This window comes from Mus musculus, chromosome 3 (genome assembly GCF_000001635.26).
Source record: "Mus musculus strain C57BL/6J chromosome 3, GRCm38.p6 C57BL/6J".
Lineage (NCBI taxonomy): Eukaryota > Metazoa > Chordata > Mammalia > Rodentia > Muridae > Mus > Mus musculus.
This window is the reverse complement of record NC_000069.6, coordinates 72,942,782-72,970,182: the sequence shown is the minus strand read 5'-3', so window position 1 is coordinate 72,970,182 and position 27,401 is coordinate 72,942,782. Positions and strand designations below refer to the sequence as shown.

The 27,401-nt window shown below is 32.4% G+C and overlaps 1 protein-coding gene across 1 annotated transcript in view; it reads left to right on the top strand.

The window, feature by feature from the left end:
- The first annotated feature begins 2,319 nt into the window (after nucleotides 1–2,319).
- The window catches only part of Sis (sucrase isomaltase (alpha-glucosidase)), a 79,307-nt gene continuing 54,225 nt past the window's right edge, over nucleotides 2,320–27,401 (top strand). The window contains exons 1-16 of the mRNA NM_001081137.2: nucleotides 2,320–2,382; nucleotides 3,317–3,434; nucleotides 4,498–4,604; nucleotides 9,053–9,170; nucleotides 9,816–9,925; nucleotides 11,919–12,070; nucleotides 13,885–14,056; nucleotides 16,968–17,067; nucleotides 17,640–17,752; nucleotides 18,477–18,602; nucleotides 20,343–20,474; nucleotides 20,562–20,681; nucleotides 22,649–22,762; nucleotides 23,523–23,607; nucleotides 24,953–25,070; nucleotides 26,505–26,676. Of these exons, the coding sequence (NP_001074606.1) occupies nucleotides 3,317–3,434; nucleotides 4,498–4,604; nucleotides 9,053–9,170; nucleotides 9,816–9,925; nucleotides 11,919–12,070; nucleotides 13,885–14,056; nucleotides 16,968–17,067; nucleotides 17,640–17,752; nucleotides 18,477–18,602; nucleotides 20,343–20,474; nucleotides 20,562–20,681; nucleotides 22,649–22,762; nucleotides 23,523–23,607; nucleotides 24,953–25,070; nucleotides 26,505–26,676 (1,857 nt within the window). The 5' untranslated portion in view covers nucleotides 2,320–2,382. The remainder of the gene's footprint in view (nucleotides 2,383–3,316; nucleotides 3,435–4,497; nucleotides 4,605–9,052; nucleotides 9,171–9,815; nucleotides 9,926–11,918; nucleotides 12,071–13,884; nucleotides 14,057–16,967; nucleotides 17,068–17,639; nucleotides 17,753–18,476; nucleotides 18,603–20,342; nucleotides 20,475–20,561; nucleotides 20,682–22,648; nucleotides 22,763–23,522; nucleotides 23,608–24,952; nucleotides 25,071–26,504; nucleotides 26,677–27,401) is intronic.

Sequence of the window (27,401 nt, the reverse complement as noted above, 5' to 3'; positions counted from 1 at the left end):
GGGTATTTCTGACATCTTTGGTTGACTCCCAGAATTTGAGTTCCAAACACCGTAAATGCAACAATACACTTTGTAAACAGGATTTGAAGGAATCATGTGGAGATGACTTGTTAGCATCCTCTCTGAATGCAAGCTGTAATCGTGTTGAAAAGCACTGTGCAAGCTGCCAATTTTCAGAAAAATAGTGGAAAATTCTAGGAATCATGAGAATGACTGTCCCAGCAGTATATACCCAATGGTTAAATAGTGGGCATTTTATGTAAGGAGTAGTCAATAACTTTCTAATTGGACTTGAGGTCCATTCAATAGGAGGAAATTCACCCCTTGCACTAAAAATGCAGCCAACTACTCATGGCTGAAGAGCTCATAGGCCCAGAAGATAATCTACTATTTCCATTTTTCTGAAGCAAAATAGCTTCTAAATTTATTCTAAAATATATATTTATACAAGCAGGTTAGTGAAGATTTCACTTCTTAAACATGTTCCTTTCAACAGCAGATGGAGACAATTACAGAGATCCTCAACTGGTCAAAGTACAGAAAATAAGGGACTATGGGGTACACAGTCCTAATTAGTACATCTATGATACAACATCTATAAGATAAATAGTAGAAATGAAAGTTTATTTTAGTAGTTTTTAATTTTAATTTCTTATTTTATAGAAGCAAGAGCTTGAGAATAAAAGAGAATGCTACCTACCCCTTTATTTGGCTCTTCTTTCATCAATAGTTTGAAGTATTCAGAATACATTATCTTTTTATAGTTTAAAAATATATCTACCCATTTGTATGTCTTTTTATTTGTTATAAGGTGATTGAATGTCGTTTTTAGTTATATTCGTATTTGTTTTAGTTCCAGCTTCCCAATGGTCATTGTTACTTTGGAATGTAATGCAACAGCCTTTTTACCTTGGATACATTCACACATCATTTTTAGAGCACATGGGAAGAATTGATGGGATTTTCTGCATAAATTCACAAAGTCTATATGTCAGAAGTATTAGCCTCAGATTTCTCTGTTACATTGAACTTGCTTTTGTGCTCATGAAGGCCAGTCCAGGGCAATTCTCATCCTATTTCCCTGTAACTAGAAGTTTTTCATCTCTCCGCTGAGTCTTATAATGATTCAGTCATGCTGGCCTTTGATTGTTTATGTTCATATTTGTACTCAGATTGCCTTGAAAGGGAGTTGTTCGATCCTTTGTGATCACATTATTTTAGTATTACTATGGTGAAAACAGAGTGAGAGACAGTGTACAGAATCCAAGTACAAGGTAAAAGTCAAAATAGAGTCTCCTTGTGACAGTAGAAGTGAAACAGAAGTAAGAGGCCATGGCAAATGATTTTATTCTCTCACTGAGCACACTATTAGGCAGTTCATTTAGCCTATTTTGGGATAAAGACATATATTCTTCAATAAATTTTGCCCATAATTTTGTAGGCAATGTACATCATTTTGCTCTACAAAACCACGTTCATAATATCTTCAACTAGCAGCATAATCAATTCTCTAAATTTTTCAGTATGGACTGAGAAACATATACATTGGTTTTGTAAATTAAATGAGTGTCATACATTAAAATAAATATACGCTATTTGGACCCTACACTTATTTTTTTCTATGAATTTTCTCAGTTCTATAGTCTTGGAGATAATTCTCTACACGATTAACTCTTATGTAATTCTTATTTTCATTTTTTTATTTCGATGGGTTTGATTTTAATTATTTCTCCATACAGTAGGTCAGGAAAGAAACAGCTCCAATAGCCCATAGAGCAGAAAATGAAGGAACCTTAGAAGTAACCTGAGAGTCTTCTTGTGCTGTATCCTGTGATTCTTTGCATTCTCTTGGGCCATTTCAACACTTGTCATTTAAGATACAAGCTCCAGCCTCTGGTTTATAATTGTAAAATTTTCCCAGTTAAGTGTTTATTCTTTCAAATATTTTACAAAATTTCAAAAATTTACGTAGTTAAAACATTCCTACTTTCTCAAATAAACTCAAATTTCATGAAACGAAATCATTTTTAAAAATTATTGAAGGATGTACAGATTTTTTCAAGTAAGAAACCCAATTTTCAACGTGGATTATGTGTTGTTTCAATATTTTCTGCCATCTAGAAGTGAAAGGCTATAGAAAAAACACAGTTATTAATTAACTTGGCATGTCAGAGAGATATATTTATATAAACTATTTTCAGGGCAAAGGCTTCAGCCATTGAATGTTGAACAGAAGAATATTAAACATTGATAGGCTTGTGAAAGTGCAATAAAACTTTATGAGTAGTCAATATATACCTGAGCAATTTTCTCTGATCATTACTTTAACAGCCTTGCCCAACTCCAGCACAACACAGCAGATACTACAGGCTATGAGCTAAGGTAAGTCTTTAGGTCCCAGTATGTAATTATGATCATTTTTCTAAGCAAAATATGTTTTATGCTAATTATGCTTGTTATATCTGCTTATTTTAAAAATAGTCAAATAGTAAGATTCTCATTTTAAGTATGCTCCTTCTTCTAATGGCAGAAAAACAAGTTCAAGGTTTATAAAATAGATTTTTTTCCAGAATGCTCTAATATTTTTTGTCCAAATAGAAATCTAATCTTGGCTTGGTTTAAATATTTTTAATAGCAGAGAATATAATTGAATTTTTGTTGAAAAATATTGGGATACTCTAGGTATTGTGAAAGAATTTATTTAGGATTATTTATATAGGCAGAAGAGATTCTAGATTTATTAAATATTTAATTGTTACTAGCAGAACATTAAAATGACATCAAAATATCATCTAATAAAATATTATTCATGCAAAAATTGTTTATCAATTTTAATTTCTCCTGAAGCTTTGCTTAAAATTAGTATGATCTGAAAAATAATTGCTGTAATTTTTAGCCTCAAAAAATGGATAATATTAGTCTTCATTGTCTGTGAATATGCTTAGCTAATTTGTATTTTTATATAAACTTTATCCTTGTTTTATGCATAATATTTATTCTTACTTTCATAAAGTAGGGTTGATATCATATAGCATGCATTTTCAAGTCTTTTTTTTACATTAATTTGATTTGTAAAAATAGTTTTTTAAATTTTCTTGAGATTATAATATAATTACCTTACATGCTTCCCCCTTTCCTCCTTCTAACACTCTCTCCATGTTTTCTCTGAAATCCTTGACTTCATCTGTGATTGTTGTTGCATGTATAAATGCTCACAGCTTTGTTATCTTAGAAATCAACGCATAGAGATTCATAATTAATCGTGGCTTAGTTAAAAAAAAAGTCCATTTAAACACAGTTTCCTTTCTTCCCTCAGATGGCAAAGAAGAAATTCAGTGGATTAGAAATCTCTCTGATTGTTCTCTTCATCATAGTAACGATAATAGCTATCGCTCTTGTTGTGGTTTTGGCTACAAAGGTGCCTGCTGTGGAAGGTAGGTCACACTGTCTGCTTTAAGCAGTGAAGTGAAGTCATGGGAACGTCATTCCACAGTAGCTGTGGGTTTAAAGCTTTATTGGTGTCTTTAGGGGGAAGTAATGAACTAACTCCCACAAGTTGTACGGTGTTCTCTTACTTCCTAAACCATGCTACAGCACCAAAGCAAACCCTTCCCCAGAGTGACTCATGCATAAATAAATGAGATTTAAAATATTTGTTAGATAAAGTCTGTGAAATGACTTGAAATGTGAAGAACTTGAACTTGGTGTAAGTTCCAAAATCACAACATTTCTGTGTGCAGGGAAGTCTCATGTTTTCAATAAAAAGTCACTACATTAAAGATTTTGTGCACTTTGACAATGGCGGACGTCCCACTATACATTATATTAAATAAAGGAATATGAGGGGAAAAGGTGAAATGTTAAAATAACTTAAATGAATTGCCAGTGTGCTCTCCCTCTCCCAATCCCTCTCCCTCTCCCCCTCCCCCTCTCTCTCCCTCTCTCTGACACCCTTGAGGATGCCAAGGTTTTTGGTTTGGTTTTCAAAAATATGAACAGTCCATGGATGGTGTAATCAATATTCTTTTAATCCTTGTTATGACTAGTGAGATAGAGAATACATGAAAAACTACAAGGAATGAGAGTGAAGGCTTCAGGCTCCCAATGATCTTTATTCTTATCAGAGTATGTGTGTATTATCAGCATATTGTGGACTTCTGAACTGTCTCTCTATCATTATATTTTGCCAAATAAGGACTGAAAAGGATGTTAACTGCTGCACTTGTGTCAAACACCAGTTGCAGATCCTCTGTGTTATTATACTTTCTTTCAGTTGTTGACAGCTCTAAATTCAGCATTCCCCTTTTCTAAAAGTCAGATTATAAATAGTATTTAAAATTTTTATTTATTCTTATTATTATACTGACTGAAGCTTGATTTTGGGGGGATCTTCTGGAATCACAAATTGATTTTGCTTTAATTATAAAAGAAATGAACCCACTTTTTAAACAAAGTATTCATTACTTAAAGTGGTTTCTATATGTTTTCTTCTTCCAGAAGTAAAAAGTCCAACTTCAACCCCTAGTCCTGGAAGGTGTCCGCCTGAGCAAGGTGAACCTCTCAATGAGAGAATAAACTGCATTCCAGAACAGCATCCAACAAAGGTCTGCCAAAAATCCTCTGGATGATTTTAGAAATATAAACAGCATTATATGAAGATATCTACTCAATATAGAATGACTGTATAGTATCAAAGATTTGAAGATAACCTTCACTTATGCTCCCATTACTCTTCTGTATAAATTTGTGACAGAATTGATGTTAATGAACCCCTTTCAATTTGTTTGGTTATTTCAAATTAAGAGGTTACTTTCCATCCAAACTCAACAAGCTATATAACTAGCTTACCATGCCTTCCTGAAAGTGTTATTTCCCATCTCTATCCATTAATGTTCAGGACCTTATGTAACACTTGCATGGTTTAAATTACACTATTTGTAGTGGGGAGTCTTCAGAAGAATTTCTAGAAAAGTATATATGATTCACCTTTCTAAATGTATTTATATTTCATTATATGAAAATAAGCGGAGAAACTTGTTGGATTCGTGTAACCATAAGTTGACTCAGACTCTTTAATTCATAAAATTTGTGAAAATAAAAGTCGATGAGTGTATGTGTTTTATGTTCATATTTGACAAGTTCTATAATATTTGTGTTTAAATCTCAATTCCACCCTTGCTGTCACTTGAAATAATGAACGATTTGCCAGTCCTTTTATGCATCATAAGTTGCACAGCATGTTCTAATTTATCAGTAACTATACAAAACAATGAAGTATTTATCAGTAAACTTACAATAATGACTTCTTTTATCAGTTGATGAAGCAGCGACTTAAATCAGTGCTTACTGTTATACACTGAGAAAAGTAGGTATTCTGATCATTGTTATTTTCAAGAATTGATGGAAGATTAATAGTGAATCCTTTTAGAAAAGAAATGACTATTCTAGGAAAGTGATATATAAACAGGCAGTGATTTGATTTTGTCATCCTAGGTCTTTATTGTTAATTCTATCTATTAAGTTGATTAAAAATATTTTCTTTTTCAATATTCATGAGAACAGTAATAAACCAAACTCATGAAGTAAACAAATTCTAATTCAGCCAATATATTTACATTTGTCATTCAAGAAGACATTTGTCATTCAAGAAGACACAGTAAGCCCAACATCATGCTGCATGCCTATAATTCTTCCTACTAGAAAAGTCCAGGACTAGTTTGGTTAAATGATCCAAGTGTATACCTACATATGTGCAATGCATCTTTGTGGTAGAGTGCATACATAGCATTTCACAGTCTGGATTTGATTCAAAGGATAGGAAATATAGTCAAATTGGAAGATGGCAGGAACAGAAAAGGAGTTCCTTGATATTCAGATAAAAAATTAGTCAAGATGATTTAAATGAGATTCTGTTATTAAATGTACTCTCACTCATTGAACTTTAGATTTAACTGGAAATACAAAGAGTTTATCAAGATAAAGTGAATAGGTCAGAGGATTTCTGCAAGTGGGTACAAAGTTCAATCTTAGCACATGTTCCATAAATTCAATAGGTCTGAGTCATTAATCAGTGTCTTAAAATGGTTTTAATTAGTTAATATTCAAAGATAATTTTATTACAGAAAATTGATAAATAAATGCTGAATGAATGAAAACTAAAAAGTCTCAGAAATCAGGGAAGTGGCCTAAATATACACTTTAAAGGGAACGTTTATTCAAATTATGCTTCATGGATTTTTATATGTATTTTCCATAATACTTTCTCAGTAGTACCTTATCAAATCTTTAAGATACTTAAACCATTAACTTTCCATTATTTTCAGTGATAACCTAAAGCAATAACTTATTAACAATGTATATACAACTGTAAATTTGAAATTATCTATTGAATATTATTTCCTCAAACAAGGCATTTAAGAATAAATTAGTCAAAATTATTATTTTTGGTTAATTTCCATAACTTTTTTAATTATAAAAGTTCTCTTGCATTTTATATATTCAAAGATTTATTATGATTGACAGGATATTTAAATATGAAATATGCTACATATTGTATAGAGAAGGCATGCATATATAAAAGTTCAATAATAACAAAGTATGGAAGAGTCAAAATGATAATGTAATAAACAGATAAATTCTTACTGAAACTGTTTTAGTTAGCATAGGTTGCAATAGCAAATATCTTACATTTTCTACTTCTGCACTATTTTCCATTGCTCTTAAGGCTAGCTGTCTGAGACAAAAGCAGACATTTTCACCAATTTTTAGTGAGGATTTGTAATTTGTTAAGTATATATGTGTATTTATATCATCTCCACTCCTCCATTTGTTTTTTTTTTCCCCCAGCAACTTCCATCCCCTATACCCTTCACATGGCCTCTGTTTTTCTTTAATTATTATGGTTACATACACATATATAAATGAATAAATACAGCTTCCTAGATCCATTTGTTGCTGCTTGCCTGTGTATCTTTTCAGAGCTGCCCACTTGGTATTGGATAACCATCTATATGGCTTATCTTTGAGGAAGATTCATTTTTCCATCTCTCAGAAGTCATTGATTACCTGTAACTCTTCATCTAGGAGTGGGATTTTGTGAGATTGCTCCATTCACACTGGTCTATCCAATGCTGGCATTATTGTTCAGCTTTTGTGTGGGCAACCATACTGTTTAGATTTCATGGGTGTGTCTTCCCTGCCATATTTAGTAATCACTGTGACATAGTAGAGAGATCCGGTTCATAATGAGCCTTAGGTGTAGGGTTGATAGATATATCAAATGGAGTTAGGCACCACATTGTTACCTGCTCTCTTTATTTTGACACTTTGTAGCTTTCTTTGTACAATTCAAAAAGACACTTGATCAGGAGTTAGTTCTGCCTCTCTATGAGTTTATCTAGAGAGAACTTTTCTACTGATGTTGCAGATGGTTCTTCTTGTTACTCTTACAGAACATTTCTTCAATATGTAGACCAGAAGGAAGAAGTTGGTTTTGTAATGACGTCGGTAGTCTTGAATGAGTTAAATGAGGGTCTATGCTATGACTATATTGTATCTATTCTTCCTTAAGTTTCCTATTATCAAATATAGTAATACAGGGAGAGAATAATAGGCCTTCCTTCATTATTCTAGCTTGAAAAGAAAATGTTACACCACTGATTCAAACTAATACATATATAAGTATACATTAGAATTCTAATTGTAATATACATATATACTCATGCCACATAATAAAATAAGTATTGAGGGGTTTTATTGCAATTTTATTTATGGGAGTTTACTGAAATTATGTCCATTAATAGATTGAGTGTGCCTTAATTTTCTGTCATTTAAGCAAATCAGAAAGAAATATTAAATCAGAGAAATAAATAAAAATATCGACAAACTCTCACAATTGTAAATAATAGGAGGAACAGCTAAACAAACAAAAAACATTAAATTCCAAAAGATAAACCAAAATTAATTCTGGTTACCTTTAAAGCTAATAGTTTTAGCCTAATCCTATAAAGTATTGTTTTTTTTTTTTTTGTTTTTTTTTTTTTTTTTAATAGAAACCCATACACCTGTTTGGATACTACACCTATGTCTGGTTCTACTTTTGTGTTTGAACTAAGTCAAAACAAAACATTATAGAAAGGCTGCAATAATGCCCATTATTTTCCAGTAGGATTTTGTGTTGTTGGGGACCTTTTGATAGGTTACATAACTAGGGATAAAACTGTCTAAATAAAGACTTCCCATACCTGATATTATAAAATATATTAACTGATCCTTTAGCACTGTTGTTTGCAATGTATGTATTTGTATGCTTCTGTAAATGAAGCTATTTTACTGGATGTGAAGACAGTTTAATGTGTACATTTGGTTGTAACATGTACAATTTAAAATTATTTTCACAAAAATAGATATGAAAACTTTGTACCAAGAAGTATGTATCATAATTAAAACTTTTATTATATAGATACTTAGTTACACTGTTAATAAGGCAGATCACCATGTTGTTCAACATGTTAAGTATGCATTTATGACTTCCAATTTTTGTGAATTTTTTCATGTAGTTAATAAAATTACTGTAATCAATATTTATTTTCTAATATTTATTAAAGTATCGTAACTTGTTGTGACTACTTAAAATAACTCAATTGCTAAAATGTTCAGCTAATAATTTTTTTTTTGAAAACCTGCTATAAAACTCTGGACTGAGACTGTGTTTAAGTGGTCAAGCAGTTATCTGGAGTTGACAATCTCTTATTTTTTTAATAAGCCCTAGTCATTGCTACAAAAGGTATATGTGACTGAATTAAATCTAGATTTTGAGTTACGTAACCTCACCTGAACTTGATAGCTATCATAGCATAAGTATTCAAAATCTTCTTATTATCATGACGAAGAGGAAAAAAAGACAAACGTAATTATTGAGAGTGCAAAGGGTCTTAAAAGGTGTGTGCTTAGAGTATTAATGATAAGAAAACAGACTAAGTACATCTGATTGCATTGCCAATTACGTTTTTGTTTGTTTGCTTGTTTGTTTGTTTAAAAATATTTTTTCCAGGCAAAATGTGAAGAGCGTGGCTGTTGCTGGCGTCCATGGAACAACACTATTATTCCTTGGTGCTTCTTTGCAGATAACCATGGCTATACTGCTGCGTCAGTCACGAATGACAACAGTGGTAAGGGTGCTGCCACCATGATAGCCCAATACATGTTCTAAGTTGGCTCTATTTTAAGATGTTCTTTGGAAAGAGCATCTTCAATAAGTACACACATCAAAACTTTTTTAAAATCTTTTTTTTATTAGATATTTTCTTTATTTACATTTCAAAGGCTATCCTGAAAGTTCCCTATACAATACCCCCGCCCTGCTCCCCTGCCCACCCACTCCCACTTCTTGGCCCTGGTGTTCCCCTGTACTGGGGCATATAAAGTTTGCAATACCAAGAGGCCTCTCTACCCAATGATGGCCGACTAGGCCATCTTCTGATACATATGCAGCTAGAGACATGAGCTCTGAGGATACTGGTTAGTTCATATTGTTGTTCCACCTATAGGTTTGCAGACCCCTTCAGCTCCTTGGGTACTTTCTCTAGCTCCTCCATTGGGGGCCTTGTGTTCCATCCAATAGATGACTGTGAACATCCACTTCTGTATTTGCCAGGCACTGGCATAGCCGTACACGAAACAATGTATGGAGGATTTTTTTTTCAGCGTGTCATTTGTAGCAGTATAATAAAATTATTAATATGAAATAAATTATTAATAATTGTCAATATACAAACTATTTTAAGTGTCTGAGCTTTTCTTTTCCTTTGTCTAAGGACTTAAAGCCACACTGAGCAGAATCCCTTCTCCCACTCTATTTGGAGAAGACATTAAAAGCGTCCTCCTCACGACTCAGAGTCAGACCCGTAATCGTTTCCGGTTCAAGGTTTGACCTTTATGATTTCTAGAAATTTACTTGTATTGATTTTATGAATGTAAATTTTGTCTGTGTGTCTTGGGGAGGGGCGGAGGCAGGAGAGCAGTAGCCATGTAGCAGAGTCCAGAAGAGAGCGATAGATATCCAGGAACTGAAATTATAGATGGTTCTGAAGAACCATGAGTATGCAGAGAACTGAACCCAGGTCCTCTGCAGGAACAGAAAGAGATATTAATTTATTACAAACCATCTTTCCAGCTTGTGATACTTCTAAGAAAACTTTTGTTTTAAGTGTAGTGGAAGAAAATATTCTTTCTCCTTCCAGTATATTGTCCACCCTCAGAAATGTTTATTCCTAAAAGACAACTAAAACACTAGTTATCCCCTTATGTGTCCTTCTCTTCTTGAAGACAATACCAATAATTTCTTCTCCAAAAATTTTTCAAGAATTAAAAAAAAACAAAACATGTTTTATTTAAAACACTTAGGCTATTGTCTTGAGAAGGATTGGAGCTCAATAAGTGTTTGTATTAAATTGTAGACTACATTGTATTATTATTTAAAATATTTTTAACATTTATTTATTTTATGTATATGGATATATTCATTGCCAGTGTGAATGTTGTTAAATTTTCTGTATGTCTGCTGACCACTGAAGCCAGATGAGGTTATCATACAGAGCCTTGGAATTGTGTTAGAGATGTTGGTTAATCACCTAGTGCATACTAGGAATTGAACCTGAGTCTCTTCTTTAAAAGGGTAGTGTTTATTTCTAACCACGAAAACATCTTTCCAGGATGCTTTTTTAAAATTTGTTTTGAGATAAGTTAATAGTACCATATAAATGCAGTGCAAAACTTCATACTTTAGGTTAAAGCAAGAGATTACTGGTTTACTTGAAGCAGTTAGTCACATACATGTATGTGAACGCACACACCCCTATAATTTGGAGAAGAATATAACTCTGCAACATTTTAGAACATATTAAAAATATTAAATAACTTAGATTATTATATATTGAGTTTTCCATTGATAAGAATAGAACCCACCGGAATGACTATACTGAAAATGTACTGTATTACCAGAATGTGTATAAAAAATACATTTCCAATATCTTTATTCAATATTTAAAAAAACTGGAGTAAAAGCCACTGCAAAACAGCAGGATAATTGATAATTGAAATTTGATATTATAAGCCAGGCGGTGGTGGGGCACACATTTAATCCCAGCACTTGGGAGGCAGAGGCCAGCCTGAGTCTACAGAGTGAGTTCAAGGACAGCCAGGGCTATACAGAAAAACCTTGTCTTGAAAAACCAACAAACAAAAAATTGATATTATACATATGATATATGTTATGTCCTACTTATTTATACATAACTGTTTGCTATTTAGATCACAAAATTTAAAGGAATAATGGGTTAAGGAAGGACTGAACAGAGGAATTAAACAGGAGTTATGAAAATGATATATAGCTAATTATTTTCTAGTTATATTCCTGTCAAGGTGTATACTTAGGAAATATTCTATACTGCAAGCTTAAAATACAATCTGAAGCTCTACAGCTTCCTTTCTAGTGGTTATTTAGAGTTTAGAGTTTCATTGAGATTTATAGATTTGGGGTCTGGTTAATTTCAGTTTGATTTACTTCATCTGTGAGTTTTTAATAAAGTATTTTTAAAAATTAAAATTAAATGATCACTCTCCTCTTGGGAACAACTCAAGAAGTGTATACTAAAGCCCTTACAATATTATATGTAAGATCCCAGTTTTCAATGATATTTAGTGACCCTATCTCTTCTGTCAATAAGTATATTTACTCAATACATAATTCTCAACCAATTAAATATAATTATTTCTTGATATTTTGTATGACATGTTTATGTTACATATGTAATATGATATAACATTATAGAGATAGATAATTTCATAGCTTGGGTGCAGTCATTCAGGGATGGGTATATCACAATCACTTACTGTTTGTGTATTAAAAATCTGGGCAGCTCACAGATCCAAATAACAAGAGATACGAAGTGCCACATCAGTTTGTAAAAGATGGAAATGGAATCCCAGCAGCTGACACACTGTATGATGTCAAGGTCTCAGAAAACCCGTTCAGCATCAAAGTCATCAGGAAAAGCAACAACAAAGTCTTGTAAGTTATGCTTGTGTCTTGCTCTCATATCAATCCAAATAGATAGCCAGTTCATAAAGAATATACAAATTTCTCCCAAAAGAGTGAAAGTCTAGATCTATGAATATTATGATAGAATAATTATTGTGCTTCTCATAGAAGAAAGAAACTAAAACAAATTTAAAAACATCAGTTCATGTCAACCAAATGCCTGGTAGGAACAAGTGATAAAAATGTTTGCCTTGCCAATATCCACTCATAGTGGAAATGGTTGCTATGTATGTACCCTTCATTATCGCACCTTCTCTGAAACAATTTTCAGAAGTGGATGGTTTCTGTTGAGTTAGGTATGAATTTCCATGACAATGTCAAAATCATTCTTTTTCACACATAAAAATTTAAATACGAGTTAAACATTTTCATTTAGAATGTATTGTCTGGGGCAGGGATTAATTGTCTCAAAGAATTTAGTAAAATTTAGTAATTTCTATAAAAGTCAGCATTTATACGGGTAGCACTATGCAAATATGCACATATGTACATATGTATGCATATGATAATAAATAATAAAGCTATGAATTTCAAAAGGGTGAGCAGAGATATATGGGAAAATTGGTGGGAGAAATAGGAAAGAAATTATGCGATATAATATATATAAGAAACCGTTATAGAAATAAAATAAATAATTTTTTAAAAAGAAAATGTCAAGATATGGGCTTGTTAACAGGTATCGTTAATTAAACAATGTTGAAAATCAAATCTTATAAATTTACTTTTAGTGAATATATTTGGACATGTGTCTAATTTGCTTTGTGCTATGTTATAAAATGTACTTACTTCTAAGCAGAACAGTCCAGCACAGGGAAAGACATTCTTCCCTGAATGACTTACAGGCAAAAGTCTCAAGTCCAGCCCTATAGGCGGAACAACAATATGAACTAACCAGTACGCCCAGAGCCTGAGTCTGCATATGTAGCTCGGGATGGCCTAGTTGGCCAAAATGGGAAGAAAGGCCCTTGGTCTATGCCCCAGTTTAAGGGAATGCCAGGGACAGGAAATGGGAGTGGGTGAGTTGGGGAGCACAGGGAGGATGGAGGGTATAGAGGCTTTTCTGAGAGGAAAAGGGATAGCATTTGAAATGTAAATGAAGAAGACATCTAATTAAAAAAAAAAAAACTCTCAACGAGTCTAACCATAGAATTCGTAAAAGGGATGTATATCTTGGCTCAGGGCAGTGGAGGATAAGAGACTTTTGCTAACGTGTTACACATGGAAAAATATTGTTTTCAAGACTTTTGCATGATATTTTTATTGATTTGGGAAATACTGAATTTTGAATTTAATTTTAAAGTGAATGGAAACCAGTTTAGTGATGTATTATACAAACATAGTACCCAGCACAATGAGAGTAGTTTAAACCGGAGTCTGCAGAGCATGATTTATAATTTTTGAATCACAACTTTATTTATTTATCTACATATTATGTTGCACCTGTGTAACATGAACAATATTGGTAGGTATATTCTGAGCCTGAAAAGGACTAGAGGGTAAGTAAGATGCCTATGAAAACCTTTATTGATGAAAACAGAGATCTATTGATACCATAAATAAGTTCTGTCTGTGTGACAATTTGTACTTCTCCCATTCACGACTGCAGCACTTAAGAACTCAAATATTCTGGATAATGTCAACATTAAACTAAAACAAGGGAGTGTTGTGTTTATACATTTATACACATGCCTTTCTTTCTTTCTTTCTTTCTTTCTTTCTTTCTTTCTTTCTTTCTTTCTTTCTTTCTTTCTTTCTTTCTTTTCTTTCTTTCTTCTTTTGCTCAGGTTTGATACCAGTATTGGTCCTCTGGTGTACTCAAACCAATATTTGCAGATTTCAACAAGACTTCCAAGTGAATATATTTATGGCTTTGGAGAACATATTCATAAGAGATTTCGTCATGACTTATACTGGAAAACATGGCCAATCTTTACTCGAGACGAGATTCCTGGTGATGTACGATATTATTTTATAAGTATTTATAGAGTAACTGATCACACTAAAGAAGTTGATGCAATCAATTTTACTTGATGTTATTATTTTTGTGAGAATGTTGATTAAATTATTTATACAACAGAAACACCTACCTTAGAATTGTTTCTAATTGCTTTAAAATAAAAATTGTTTAGAAAAGTCTTAACTTTATTATAACATTTTCAAATATAATTTGTTCCGGTTGATCCTCCTACACCTTTCTAGAACCCTCTTACTTTCCTGTACCCCAACTTGTACCTTCTGACACCCCATAACCTCTCAACTTTTTCTGTTTTATGTGTTCTGTTACTGCTTTCTCTTTTCAACATTAATCCTCTACCCATCATGCTCATTTTTTTATTGCATGACCTGTAACAGGAGTGAAGGAAAACACAAAGAGAGAGGGTGTAAGTTTAAAGCCAGGTCTCAGATCTGAGAGGGGACATTAGGACATGTGGCATTTGTCTTTCTGAGTCTAGATTATCTAATTTATTACCGTATTCTCCAGCCCCACTTATATTCCTGAAAAAAAAAAAAAACCTTTTCTTTAAAACGGAATAAATTGTGTTGTGCATATTTATTATATTTTTGCCATTCATTCTTTAGTTGTTGGGCATCTAGTCAGATCCTTTTCCTTGCTATTGTGAGTAGAGTAACAGTAATTCTGGATGTGAAGATCTCTTTGGTAGGATATGGAGCCCTTTGGGTATATGCCCAGAAGTGGTATATGTCATAAATATGATAACTTCTTTTTTATCTGTTTTGAGGAAGTTCCATACTGACTTCTCTGGTGGCTGTTTACACTGCCAAGATCAGTGATTGCTGTTCCTATATCTACACATCCTCATCTGAGGTTTCAGCCATTTTTTAAAAAACTTTTTTTAAATACTTATTTTATTTTTATGTGTATATATTTTTGCATGCACCTGTTGATGTGTACCATGTGCATGTCTGATAGCTGCAGAGATCTGAAGAGTTCATACTTCCTCCTAAAACTTGAGTTACTAATATTTCTGAGCTTTCATGTGTTGGGGGTAGAGTTCAGGCCCTCTGCCAGCGACCCAAGTGCTCTCACCGCTGAGCCAACACCCCAGCTCGTATTTGTTTTCCTAGAGATAACAAATCTTATTTGATAGAAATGGAATCTAACATACAATTTAATTTTTATTTTCCAAGTGAATAAGGATATTTAATACATTTTAAGGTATTTACCAATCCTTTGTGTTTCCTCTTGCCAGAGCCACCTATTTAATTCATTATCTCAGTTACTATCAGATTAATTCTCTGGTTATCTTTCGATTCTTTATTTATTGTAGTTATTAACTACCCTATCCTAAGTATAGCTGGAAAGTGTTTTCTGCAGTTCTTAAGACTATTGCTTTGTTGTTTTAATTATTTTTGCAATGAAGATATTAATTTCACTTTAAGAACTGGTTCAGAATGGTATTTTCTGTGCCGAACTCTTGAAATATTTTTTTCTGATATTTTTTCTACTAATTTTAGCATTCTTTCAACCTGTTTGACTCAATTTATGTGAATTTTACTCAGAGAAGTTGCATGGATCTAATTCACCTTAATGAATTCACCTGATAGAAAAATCTTAACTTCTCTGACTTTTTTCAGTACTTGAATATGTATCTGAAGATAGTGACTGTTGCCTTTTTATTTTTGTATTTTATTATTCTATTTTTTGCTCTCTTGTGGTTAAAGCTTGGTTGGAATAATTCCGAATATAAGCTGTCCATAGGCTGAGGTATCTATCTTCTTTTAGTCACACTCACTTGCAGTTTGCCCAGTTTTGGATGATCCACAGTATAAAATCACCTTAGACATTTGGTTTTTGAGGGGAGGTGGGGTTTTTGTTTGTTTGTTTGTTTGTTTTGTCGTTTTGTTTTTGTAAATACTATATCTCCACATAATAAGTTATAGAAAAGTATATGTTACATATTACAACACTTCATGGAAGGATCGTAGTCACATTGTTTTACTTTTGTGTAGATTTGTTTCTTGTATTCGTGTGAAATTTATAAGATTAAAAGATAAACCACTAAAGTTATTTTTACTTATTACTTAGTTATCGCTACTATTTTTGAAAACCAATGCTAATACTATGTTTTCACCAAATGAATAAGTGGATAGTTGGTACAGAACGACAGATAAATTCTAGCACTTCTTGTTTTCAGTGTTGACAGCATTGCCATCTGAAGTAAACACCAGGCAGGAAGCTTCTTCCTTCTGTCTTCTATCCAGGCTCTTCCTTCTGTCTTCTATCCAGGCTCTTCCTTCTGTCTTCTATCCAGGCTCTTCCTTCTGTCTTTCTATCCAGGCTCTTCCTTCTGTCTTTCTATCCAGGCTCTTCCTTCTGTCTTTATATCCAGGCTCTTCCTTCTGTCTTTCTATCCAGGCTCTTCTTATGTTTCTGTCTAAAACCAATTAGAAAGTCTTACATTTCCATTTGTCCGAGTTGTTTAGGATTTGGCTGGATAATGCCATGTTCTCATCTGTTCTTCGAAAACAGATCTAGTATAGACATTGTTCTGGGTCCTATGGGAAAAAAAGGGTGTGTGTGTGTGTGTGTGTGTGTGTGTGTTAAAATCAGCACAGCTTATTCAGATAAATTTAATTCTAATAAAAGAAAGAGAAGTAAGCAACATATTACCACATGTCAATGTCTCTTTTGCTAATATAAAGTTATTAACTAAAGAACATTATATTATTTTTGTAACTTTTACGTGACAAAAAATAAGAGGAAATAGTGTAGAGCTGTAGAAGGGTAAATTACAAAAGCAGTTGAGTTTGTAAAATCCATTTTAGCAAATATATTCATATTGGTTTAAAACATCTTTACGTTGTATCCAGTTATATATTTAAAATTTGAAACTTCACCTTCCAGAATAATCATAATCTCTATGGGCATCAGACATTCTTCATGGGCATTGAAGATAACTCTGGCAAGTCCTATGGTGTTTTCCTTATGAACAGCAATGCAATGGGCAAGTACAATTTATTTGATAATATGCTTGTGTGAAATTTCCATATACATTGTATAAAACTGGAATATAAGTACTTTTCTTATTGCAGTCATAGATATTTGACTCCACAAAAAAATCCAACCTATTCTGTAAACAATGGCATAGTGTGAAATTATTATTAGATGATTTTAAAATTTCATTTTACTTTTTATTAGGTATTTTCTTGTTTTTATATGGGAAAGTGTACATAGTGTAGTGATGCATAATTAATCTTAAGCTGCAATAAGCATTTGAGATATGGGTTTAACAAGATATTTGTTCTTATTAGGAGTGTGAAACTTGTGCTTTGCTATAAGATTTTCAGAGAAGTCATGCCAATTTTGGAAAAGGGCATCTTGGCAATCCTTCATATAGCTTACAAGTGACAGCCTTCTGTTTTTCTACCAAGACATTCCTACTGTCAATAGCTTAATAATTGAATATTATACACTGATATGGCTAACAAGATGTTCTTTAAACATGTTTCACAATTGTTTTACCATTGAAAACATTTTACAAATTATGTATATTTGTTTCCTATTTATATTTTGTAGAGGTTTTCATCCAGCCAACACCAATAATTACTTACAGAGTTACTGGTGGCGTATTAGACTTTTATATATTTCTTGGAGACACACCAGAACAAGTTGTTCAACAATATCAAGAGGTTGGTTTCAGGATGAATTTGTAAATTATTTCCCACCATAATTTACTTTAAGAAGTCATTAAAAAATTTGTTACACCTATGGGACTTCCTATCTACATGTATTTTACTTATCAAAATTTGATGAGTTGATATTTATTATTCCTCTGTATAATGACATTTACATGTATGCAAATGTATATTTTTATTTAGATTAATTTTATGACTAGATCACTGAGCTCAGAATTCACTCATTGGAGCTGTTACATACTCAACCTTTAGTTATGATTGTTTTTGATAGAATAAAGCAAAAGTATGTATATAATTTGGGAAAATAGAAATAGCCAATAAAAATGTGGATCATCTATGAATTTAATCAAAATGGGATATGAAAAAAATTGTTCCTCTTGTGTTATAATTTCCTTTACTATACTTCTATTCCTGTCTTTAATTTTTCATGATATACAAGTATATTTTTGAAACTGTTATTTTGCTGAATGTTTCTTTATCACAAAACACTCAAATATGTAGTATAGAACATATACTTAGTAAGTGTTTTGATAAGTATTTATAAGAAAATTCTAGCAGATTTGGCAGATATAAATAGAATTTAGATATGATTCTGATCTTACATTATTTAGTTAAATGAGTGCTAGAGGTGTAGTAGAATAAAAAGCACATCAATATTAATGATTCTAAAGACAAATTTCTCTTTGTTGAAACTAATTAACTGTCCATTCATCTCAAGCTCATTGGACGACCAGCAATGCCAGCATATTGGAACCTTGGCTTTCAACTGAGTCGCTGGAATTACGTGTCTTTAGATAAAGTGAAAGAAGTAGTAAGAAGAAACCGGGAAGCTGGCATCCCATATGTAAGAAGAGTGGAGGGTGTTAGGGATTGGGGGATTGTAGGGCAAACATGGTCACATACAAGGAAACGACTCAAAGTGTCATGATACATGGATACATAAAGTATGTTAGATCAATAGTCTAGAATATTTATACTTATAAAACTGATTTAATGGTAAATTTAGTTTGTATCCATATTTGATGTCTATAAGTTGGTTAAGTTTTTGTATTTTCTTTTTTTTTTTTGAGACTATAATTACATCACTTTTAGCTTTCCTTTCCATCCTCCAGACCCTCCAATTTCTTGTTTTTAAAAATTAATGACTTCTTTTTTATTAATTGGTCAAAATATTCTTTTGAAGAACTTATCAGAAGTTGTATTAGTAAAAATCTTTTGTTATTATTATATTTTCATTTAAATTTTGAAAATCCATTCATGAGTGCTATATTTAATAATTTACACTCTTCCTTTCAGTAGTACCTCATACCACAACTTCTCAAATTCATAATCACTTATTTAATTACTATTAATACACACACACACACACACACACACACACACACACACACACACACACACAAACATGTCTTGTCTAGCACATTTGATGGTGCCTGTATCTGTTTAGGGCTGACCATTTAGGATTAAGTATCCAAGGGCATGAGCCTGTAGTAAACAGATTCACCCTCTAGTAACAGCCATTCATTACCAGGAAAGTGCTTCTAGAACTGGGACTTGTGTGATTACTTCCTCCATGCTGATCCAACAACTGGCACTGTCATTGGACAGCTCACATTTAGGCAAACATCTTGTTAAGAATTCATGTTGCCACTTCCTGTCACATAGAGTGACACTATGTCACAGCAAATGTCCTGGTCCTCTGGCTCTTACAATCTTCCTGTCCACTCTTCTGTAACACTTCATTGAGTCTGTAGGGATAGCATTGTAGGTATATCAACCTGGGATAAGAACACCATTATCAGTTCTTCTATGAACTTATGTATTTTTGCCAGTTGTGCATTGCTGTTGAGGTCTCTATTGGCTGCAAAAGAAAAAAAAATGTTTCTTTGATTCAGAGTGAAAGCTGCACTTATCTGTGGGTATAAATGAATGCAATAGGAAATTAGACATGTTTGGAAAATATCAGTAGTATGGAACAAATATGTGTGTGTAAACAGAATAGCATTGTTTTTTAAATAACCCAGATATCACACAAACACACACACATACACACACACACACACACACACACACACACACACACACACACACACACACACACACACAGGACTTGAATACACGTTACCAATGAGACATCTCAATGGATTGCCCATTAAGAATTTAACACTTAAAAATGGGATAGTCTAGTGCTAGTGGAGTAGTTCTGTAATAGAGCATTCCTTAGATTTTAGCTTTCATAACAAGCACTTAAAAATGAAACAAACTAAGCAAACAATACGAATGAATGAAAGTAAACAGTTTGATAAGCAATTCTACTTTTTTCATTTCATAAACTGCAAGTTAACTTATGGCTCTTTCCTGAAACAATGTCTGTCTCTGTAGCTTAGACTGATTTGCATTTTGAAACTCTCCTACTTCCCTCCAAATAGTGAGATTAAATTACATTAGCATGCTTTCCAAGGAGTAGTTTGAATTCACTGTCAACTTGATCACTCTCTGCATAAAACAAAGGCTTGTGCTTAAATATTGAGGTTACTAGAAAACTCTTCCTACTCACACTGAAACCAGCTTTGCTGCTTTTCAGGATGCACAAGTCACTGATATTGACTACATGGAAGACAAAAAGGACTTTACTTATGATGAAGTGGCATTTAAAGGACTTCCTGAGTTTGCTCAGGATTTACATAACCATGGACAAAAATATATTATCATCCTGGTAAAGATAATTTGTGTAATAACACATTTTTATTATTATGCATTTGTATATTAACATGTTGCCTACAGAATATTATTTCTTCATCAGGACCCTGCAATCTCTATAAACAAACGTGCAAATGGTGCCGAATATCAAACATATGTGAGGGGGAATGAGCAAAATGTTTGGGTGAAAGAGTCAGATGGAACCACATCACTTATTGGAGAGGTAAGTTCTCACATTCATTAAATTATTTGGGCTCTGACTTTGTATTTTGCAAGTAGTGCTGGTGTAAATGTCGTGTGTGTGTGTGTTTGTGTGTGTGTGTTTGTGTGTGTGTGTGTGTGTGTGTGTGTGTGTGTGTGTATGTGTGTAAGTTTATTGGTTTTTCTCTTTGGATATGATTTGTAATTTTGCAAGGAAACTAGCAAGAGGAAACACTCTGTAACAGATCATTTAAACTTAATTATCAAAACGGAATCCAATAAATCTGATATACTTTTTAAATTCCTGTGAAAAATCTTTGATGCTTACATTAAGAAATTAATATAAAATATTTGCAAGTCAAGTAAATATAAACTACACTATTAGTTTTATGACTTAACATTTAAAACTCAAAATAATGTGAAGTTATGGAAATTGTTGCAAGGAAGAAAACTGAAATATCCAAAATTGGATTAAAATTTCAGAGATCAGAGAGTTAATTATAAGTAGAAGTCTTTGCATGTTTATGTATTTACATAGGCCTGTAGGTCAATCGATATGTGTATGCAAGTAAGTGCAGGCACAAGTGCACCACTGCATGTATGTAGGGTCAGAGAATAACTTGGATGTCAGTTCTTGTCTTTACCATGTTTACACACGGTCCCATATTTCCTGGTGCATTTGTGAGGCAAGCTGTTCCAGAAGTGTCATAGGCTGTTTCTGTATCTTCCCATTCCTCCTTTAGGAGTACTGGGATTTCAGAATGGCTATGGTTCTGGGACTCTGAATGCAAATCTTTTGTGGCAAAGATTTCACGGATGGAGGCACCTTCCCAGCCCTTGGTGTATATGTTTGTACAGAAGAAATGTTACTAGTTGCATAGCCATACCTTGTGGCAAAAGCAAATAACTACTAGACACATAGCATTGGTAATTCACTGCTGTGTTTAAAAACAAACAAACAAACAAACAAACAAACAAACAAACACCATAAATAAAACTGTGAGGAACTAAAAAATGTAAATATGTATTTATTAAAACATAATTTATAACAATGATAAATATTGTATCTATCCTTACTGTAGCTTACAACCTTAAAATTTCCAAGACAGCACTTTCTCCTGTGACAATAAGCTCCACCAGACCCACACAAGTCCCTGGCATTGCACAGACCATGCTTTTTGGACACTTGTCACTATTATCCTGGCCAGATCAAAAGATAATAAATAGTGTTTATCTGGTTTTAAAGCTATGTAAACTTGTCATAATTAACTAGAAGTAAATTCTGCCTGCCTGTGAATGCTGTTATTTGAGGAATACATAAAGAAATAATACTCTTTATTGCATGCGTAATAAAGAGGCCATATACTATATCTCATTTGTGACACAATAGGATCAGATCTTTGCTACCTTGAGTTTAAATCCTGCTGAACAGCTGTTGGGAATATGAACTTGAACATCCCGTTTACTTTTTCTGTGTGTCGTTTGTAACACTTTGTAGGATGGATTTAAATAGTCTACCTTATTTACAAAATGAAAATAAAAATATTTGCCTCCCAAAGTTCTAGTAAATCATATGACATTATAAAAATATTTAGAACATTCAGACAATATTTAGAAAGTATTGCCATAATAATGAAACTTCTTTCTTGAGGTTTTGAAGGTAGATGCGTTTGTATGTAATAATAGTTGTTTTATTAATGAGACTGAGATATGTTACTTTGGATAATTAATTGAGTATCTACAAGGATACTCAGAAAAACGTTTACTTTTACTTCATATGACAACTTTATTCCCCTCTTTTTCTTTTTTTCTAAATACTTAATATTTCTTCATATTTACTTTAACTGTTTTCATATACACGAGTCTCACATCTACTGAAGTGCAATATTAGAGATTGAACAGTGTGAAATATTATTAACTACATGCATTTGAGATACTACTGAAGTAAAAAAATATTCTTTTTTACATGTGAATAATCTATTTATCTAGGTATGGCCAGGATTAACAGTGTACCCAGATTTTACTAATCCCAGAACCTGGGAGTGGTGGGCAAATGAATGCAATCTTTTCCATCAGCAAGTGGAATATGATGGACTCTGGATTGTAAGTAACTCTTGTAAACAAGTGGTTCTATTTGGTGAGCAGAAAATGTTTTGCTCAGAAACACACACCAATTCATACACACACACACACACACACACTATAGAGTATATTCTAAGTGAAATTTAAACATTTTCTATCACTTACTAGCACATGTAAACACCATACATGTGGAAGAAAGGAACAAACAGTGATGTAGATTAAGTGAATATTGCTACAAGCCATAGGCTTGAAGCATGATAGACACTAGAAAACTGCTTGTCACCATCAAAGATATATAATTAATGGCTACACTGAAAATGGGTATAAGTAAATTACAGTGAGAAGGCAGACACAACTCTGAAAAATATTTGTTAAATGTAAAGATGTAGTTTTCATAGGTTTACAATTCTGTAAAATGAGAGGCGTTTGCAATACTTACAATCATCAATCTTTCACTCAAGTCTAAAGTGCCTGTCTTAATATGTGTATGTATATATATGTTTATACATACATATATATGATGTTAATTTTTTTCTCTTCATATTATTTTGTACATTATATTTCTTTATGTATTATTTATTTCTATATGAATAAATGCTTTTGTTAATGGACACATATCTGTGTGCATATATATATTTAATCTGATCTGATAGATATAGATATAGATCAGATAGAGCACATCCAGGATTAAAACAATTTCAATAATGACTTACATTTAAATAGCATAGGAAATCTGTTATTCACAATTTAAAAATTTTGCAATGTTTCCTTTTCTATTTAGGACATGAATGAAGTTTCCAGCTTTATCCACGGTTCTCAGAAAGGATGTGCTCCCAATCTACTGAATTACCCTCCTTTTACTCCCGGTAAATTTCATTTGCTTACCTGAATACCCAATGCTGAGCCAAAATATTTATTAACTAATAAATTATAAGGTATATGTATAATCACAAATTTTGCTATACTTTTTAATCCGAGATTTAATGATTTTTCTTTCTTCTTTGCCAAATATAATACCCCTATTGTTGCATTAACATACCACTTATTAGTTTGTGTTCTATGCATGTATACATCTTTTCATGCTCATATATGAGATGCTCAAGGTATTCTCTTTCAATCAATACAATATCTTTTATTTCCTTTCTGTGTGTGCCATTTGTGTATTCATATAATTGCATGAGTTTACATGACCTCATTTAAAACTAGATGTTAATTTTTCCTCTTCATACTATTTTGTAAATTTTGTTTCTTTGTGCTGTATCTATGTCTATACCAGTATATGCTTATGGTCATGGGCATATTTACTTGTGCCAACCCACAGAACCCTGTAGAAAACTTTTGTTTTCTCTATCACCCTCCATTTATTCCACTAAAGTAGGTTTTCTTCCTGAAATTGACACTCATATTTTCTTAGCATAATGTAATGACTCTTGTTCTGATTCACAGAATTATAAAACTGCCCTGAACATCCATCATGTTATATGGCTGCTGGAATCTAAAGTCTAGTGCTTGGGTTGTCACAACAATTTTTACTAATTATTGAGTAAGCAACCTTACTCAAAACTCATTTTTTCAAACAAGGCTTATTCCTTAAAGCTAGACTAAATGAGAGAGAGGGGGTATGGGAGATATAGACAGACAACCTGACAAGAGAATTCTGCGGACCTACCTGTCTATACCTCCCAGGGCTGGGATGACAAGTGGTCACCACCATGTGTGGCTTTCGTGTGGGTGCTGGAGAACTGAACTCAAGTCTTTATACTTGTGTGCCTCAGCTTTCCTTACTGAGCCATCTCACCAGCTCCTAAGCATTATCACATTTAAATCAATTAGTGTGCTAGAAATGATGAAAATTAGTATTTAGACAAATGCTGCACAGCATCAATGTGTAAATTGCAATGTACCTATCAATGACTATCCCCCATAGAATTATGTATTATTAAAACAATGAAGTATCATTTAATTAAATACAACACATTACATGTAATACAATTAATGTGTAATGGGTTTATACTTATTGTAGCTAAAAAATCTTGTCCAGTCTCAAAAGAAATGAAATGCAGGAACCTTATCAAATATTAACTAAATGTGGTCTTTTGTGGGTTTTGTTTTGTTTTGTTTTGATTAGGTATATAGAACACACTATAAAAACAGAAATAAATATTGTGATAAAATATCTTACGAAAATATTGTGATATTATTTTCTCTAAGGTATTCTTGACAAAATCATGTACTCCAAAACGCTTTGCATGGATGCTGTGCAGCACTGGGGGAATCAGTATGATGTACACAGCCTGTATGGATACAGCATGGCTATAGCCACAGAGAAGTAAGTCAAATTGTGTATTTAGCAAAGATTTGCTTATTCCGGAGGACTTTCTTTGGAAATTTTGTTTTCCTGTTTTCTATGGAAAAGTACAATATAGTTGCTTTTATCAATCATGACATTCCCAACTGGCTTAAAACGGTGATGCAGTGACTGCTCTTTATCCTTCGAAAATAAGTGTTTCAACTAAAATTTAGTTTCTAATTAGTAGAGCACAATAGAATAAGGAACATGGCATAAAACAGAAACAGGTATATAGCACATATTGAGTTTCAGTTCTTTTGCTAGTGTTCTGTAAGTTTCTAGAGAGCAGCAACTGACAATACACAGACCTTCTCAGTATTTTTTTTTATCATTTTCTTTATTCATTGTTTTTTTAAATCTTTTGATGTGCTTTCTTTATGTTTAAAGGAACACTAATAACCATATATGATAATTTTATCATATATATGGAGTTAATTACATAATAATTTCAGAAATATTTTTCTGGTAAACAAATCTTTGTTGATATAAGTTTCTTCTTTTTTTCTATTTTTTTTAACATTATCTTTAAGTGTATATTCAAGTGTTAATAATTTACTGGTGCTAAATCATACAATGCACCGAAACTATAGGATATTGTCTTTATAAAGTTGTTACTTCTAATTATACAAACCTCTATGTAATAATAATAATAACAACAATAATAACAACAACGATAATAGAAAAATAGGCTGTAAACTTGAAAGTGAAGGACAAAGGATGGTTTGAAGGGAGCACTCTTGATACAGGTTGGAGGGAGAAAGGGAGGAAGGAAATAATTATAATTCTATTCTAATTAATAATATCTAAACATAAATAAATAAGGCATGAATGAAATGTGGATCATTACATTTTAAATTATGTAAATTATCAGATTAAAAACCAGCACTATCTATGGCTCAATATAAAACAATTTATGTTGTGAAAAAGGAATGTGAGAATCCCATATTTTTACAGAGGGAGCATCGTTGACTTCATATTTTGAAGGACACCTGGGCTTTTGTTTGTTTGTTTATTTTTCTAATGAATTCCCTTTGATGGAAAATTACCATTAATGAACAGGCACTGATAGAGGATAGAAAAATAGTAGACTATTAGAAACTATTAGAAAAATGTTCAAATGTTTCTCAGCTATGCTAATTACCAGTATACATATTATACTTTCAGTTTAGTAATTGATAGGTGAAATTATTCAAACTTTAATATTTTTTCAAAGATATTTGTTTTATATGTTTGATCAGAATATATTGGTAGCTAAATGCAAAATAGATGTTAAAATTTCACAAAATTTTTGAAATATTTCCTTGTGTCATTGAAAAGACCAAATACACATTTGAAACTAGCATTTTTTTTAACTAATGTGTTCAATTTTACTTTTAGGTAGTAGTTATTTTTTTAACTTGGTTATATTTTTAGAGCTGTGGAAAAAGTTTTTCCTAATAAGAGAAGCTTCATCCTTACCCGGTCAACATTTGCTGGTTCGGGACACCATGCTGCTCATTGGCTTGGAGACAACACAGCCTCCTGGGAGCAGATGGAGTGGTCCATCACTGGAATGCTGGAGTTCGGCATGTTCGGTATGCCTTTGGTAAGATGGTTTACTACTAGTGAAGAGAAGGGGCAGAGCAATGTTTCAAACTCTTAAGGTAGAGCAAATGTAATAAATCTGAAATATGGAATATGAAAAGCCTGATAATAATTTTAAAAATAGCATAAAACCCAGTCAAAATTATAGAAACTCATCACAAAATATTTTAAATGAATTTATAATGATTATTAAGTTTTCTAGCATATATAGTCAAATGAAACAGAATAACTTGCACCTATAGTAGTTGGACGGCTAAAAAATATTTTAGCATGATATATATAAATAAATTCACCCAATAGCAAGCTAAATTTCAGAAAGGGAAGGAAAATCAATTTACAACTGAAGGCTAGTAATTTAAAATTCTTGGTCAAAGTTTGTATGGTTTAAACCATATGGGAAAAGTTGTAGTCATAAATGGTAAATAAAAAATTAGAAAAAAAAAAAACAGATGCACATGGTGGGCATGTCTTCAACCTCAGCATTAAATAAGCTATGTATAATGAGATCAGACTAAATTTCTGAGTATTACATATAAGAACAAACTGGACTACATAGCAAGACCTTCATTTTCAAAAGTAAAAATACATGAAATAAAATAAAATGAAGTAAATAAATATAATCAAATTAAAAGAAAAGTCAAAGACACAAATGGTGTGAATCCAAAAATAGGCAAAGAAAAGTAATTAACCTAAAATGTATGATAATAAGTTATTTCAATGAAACAA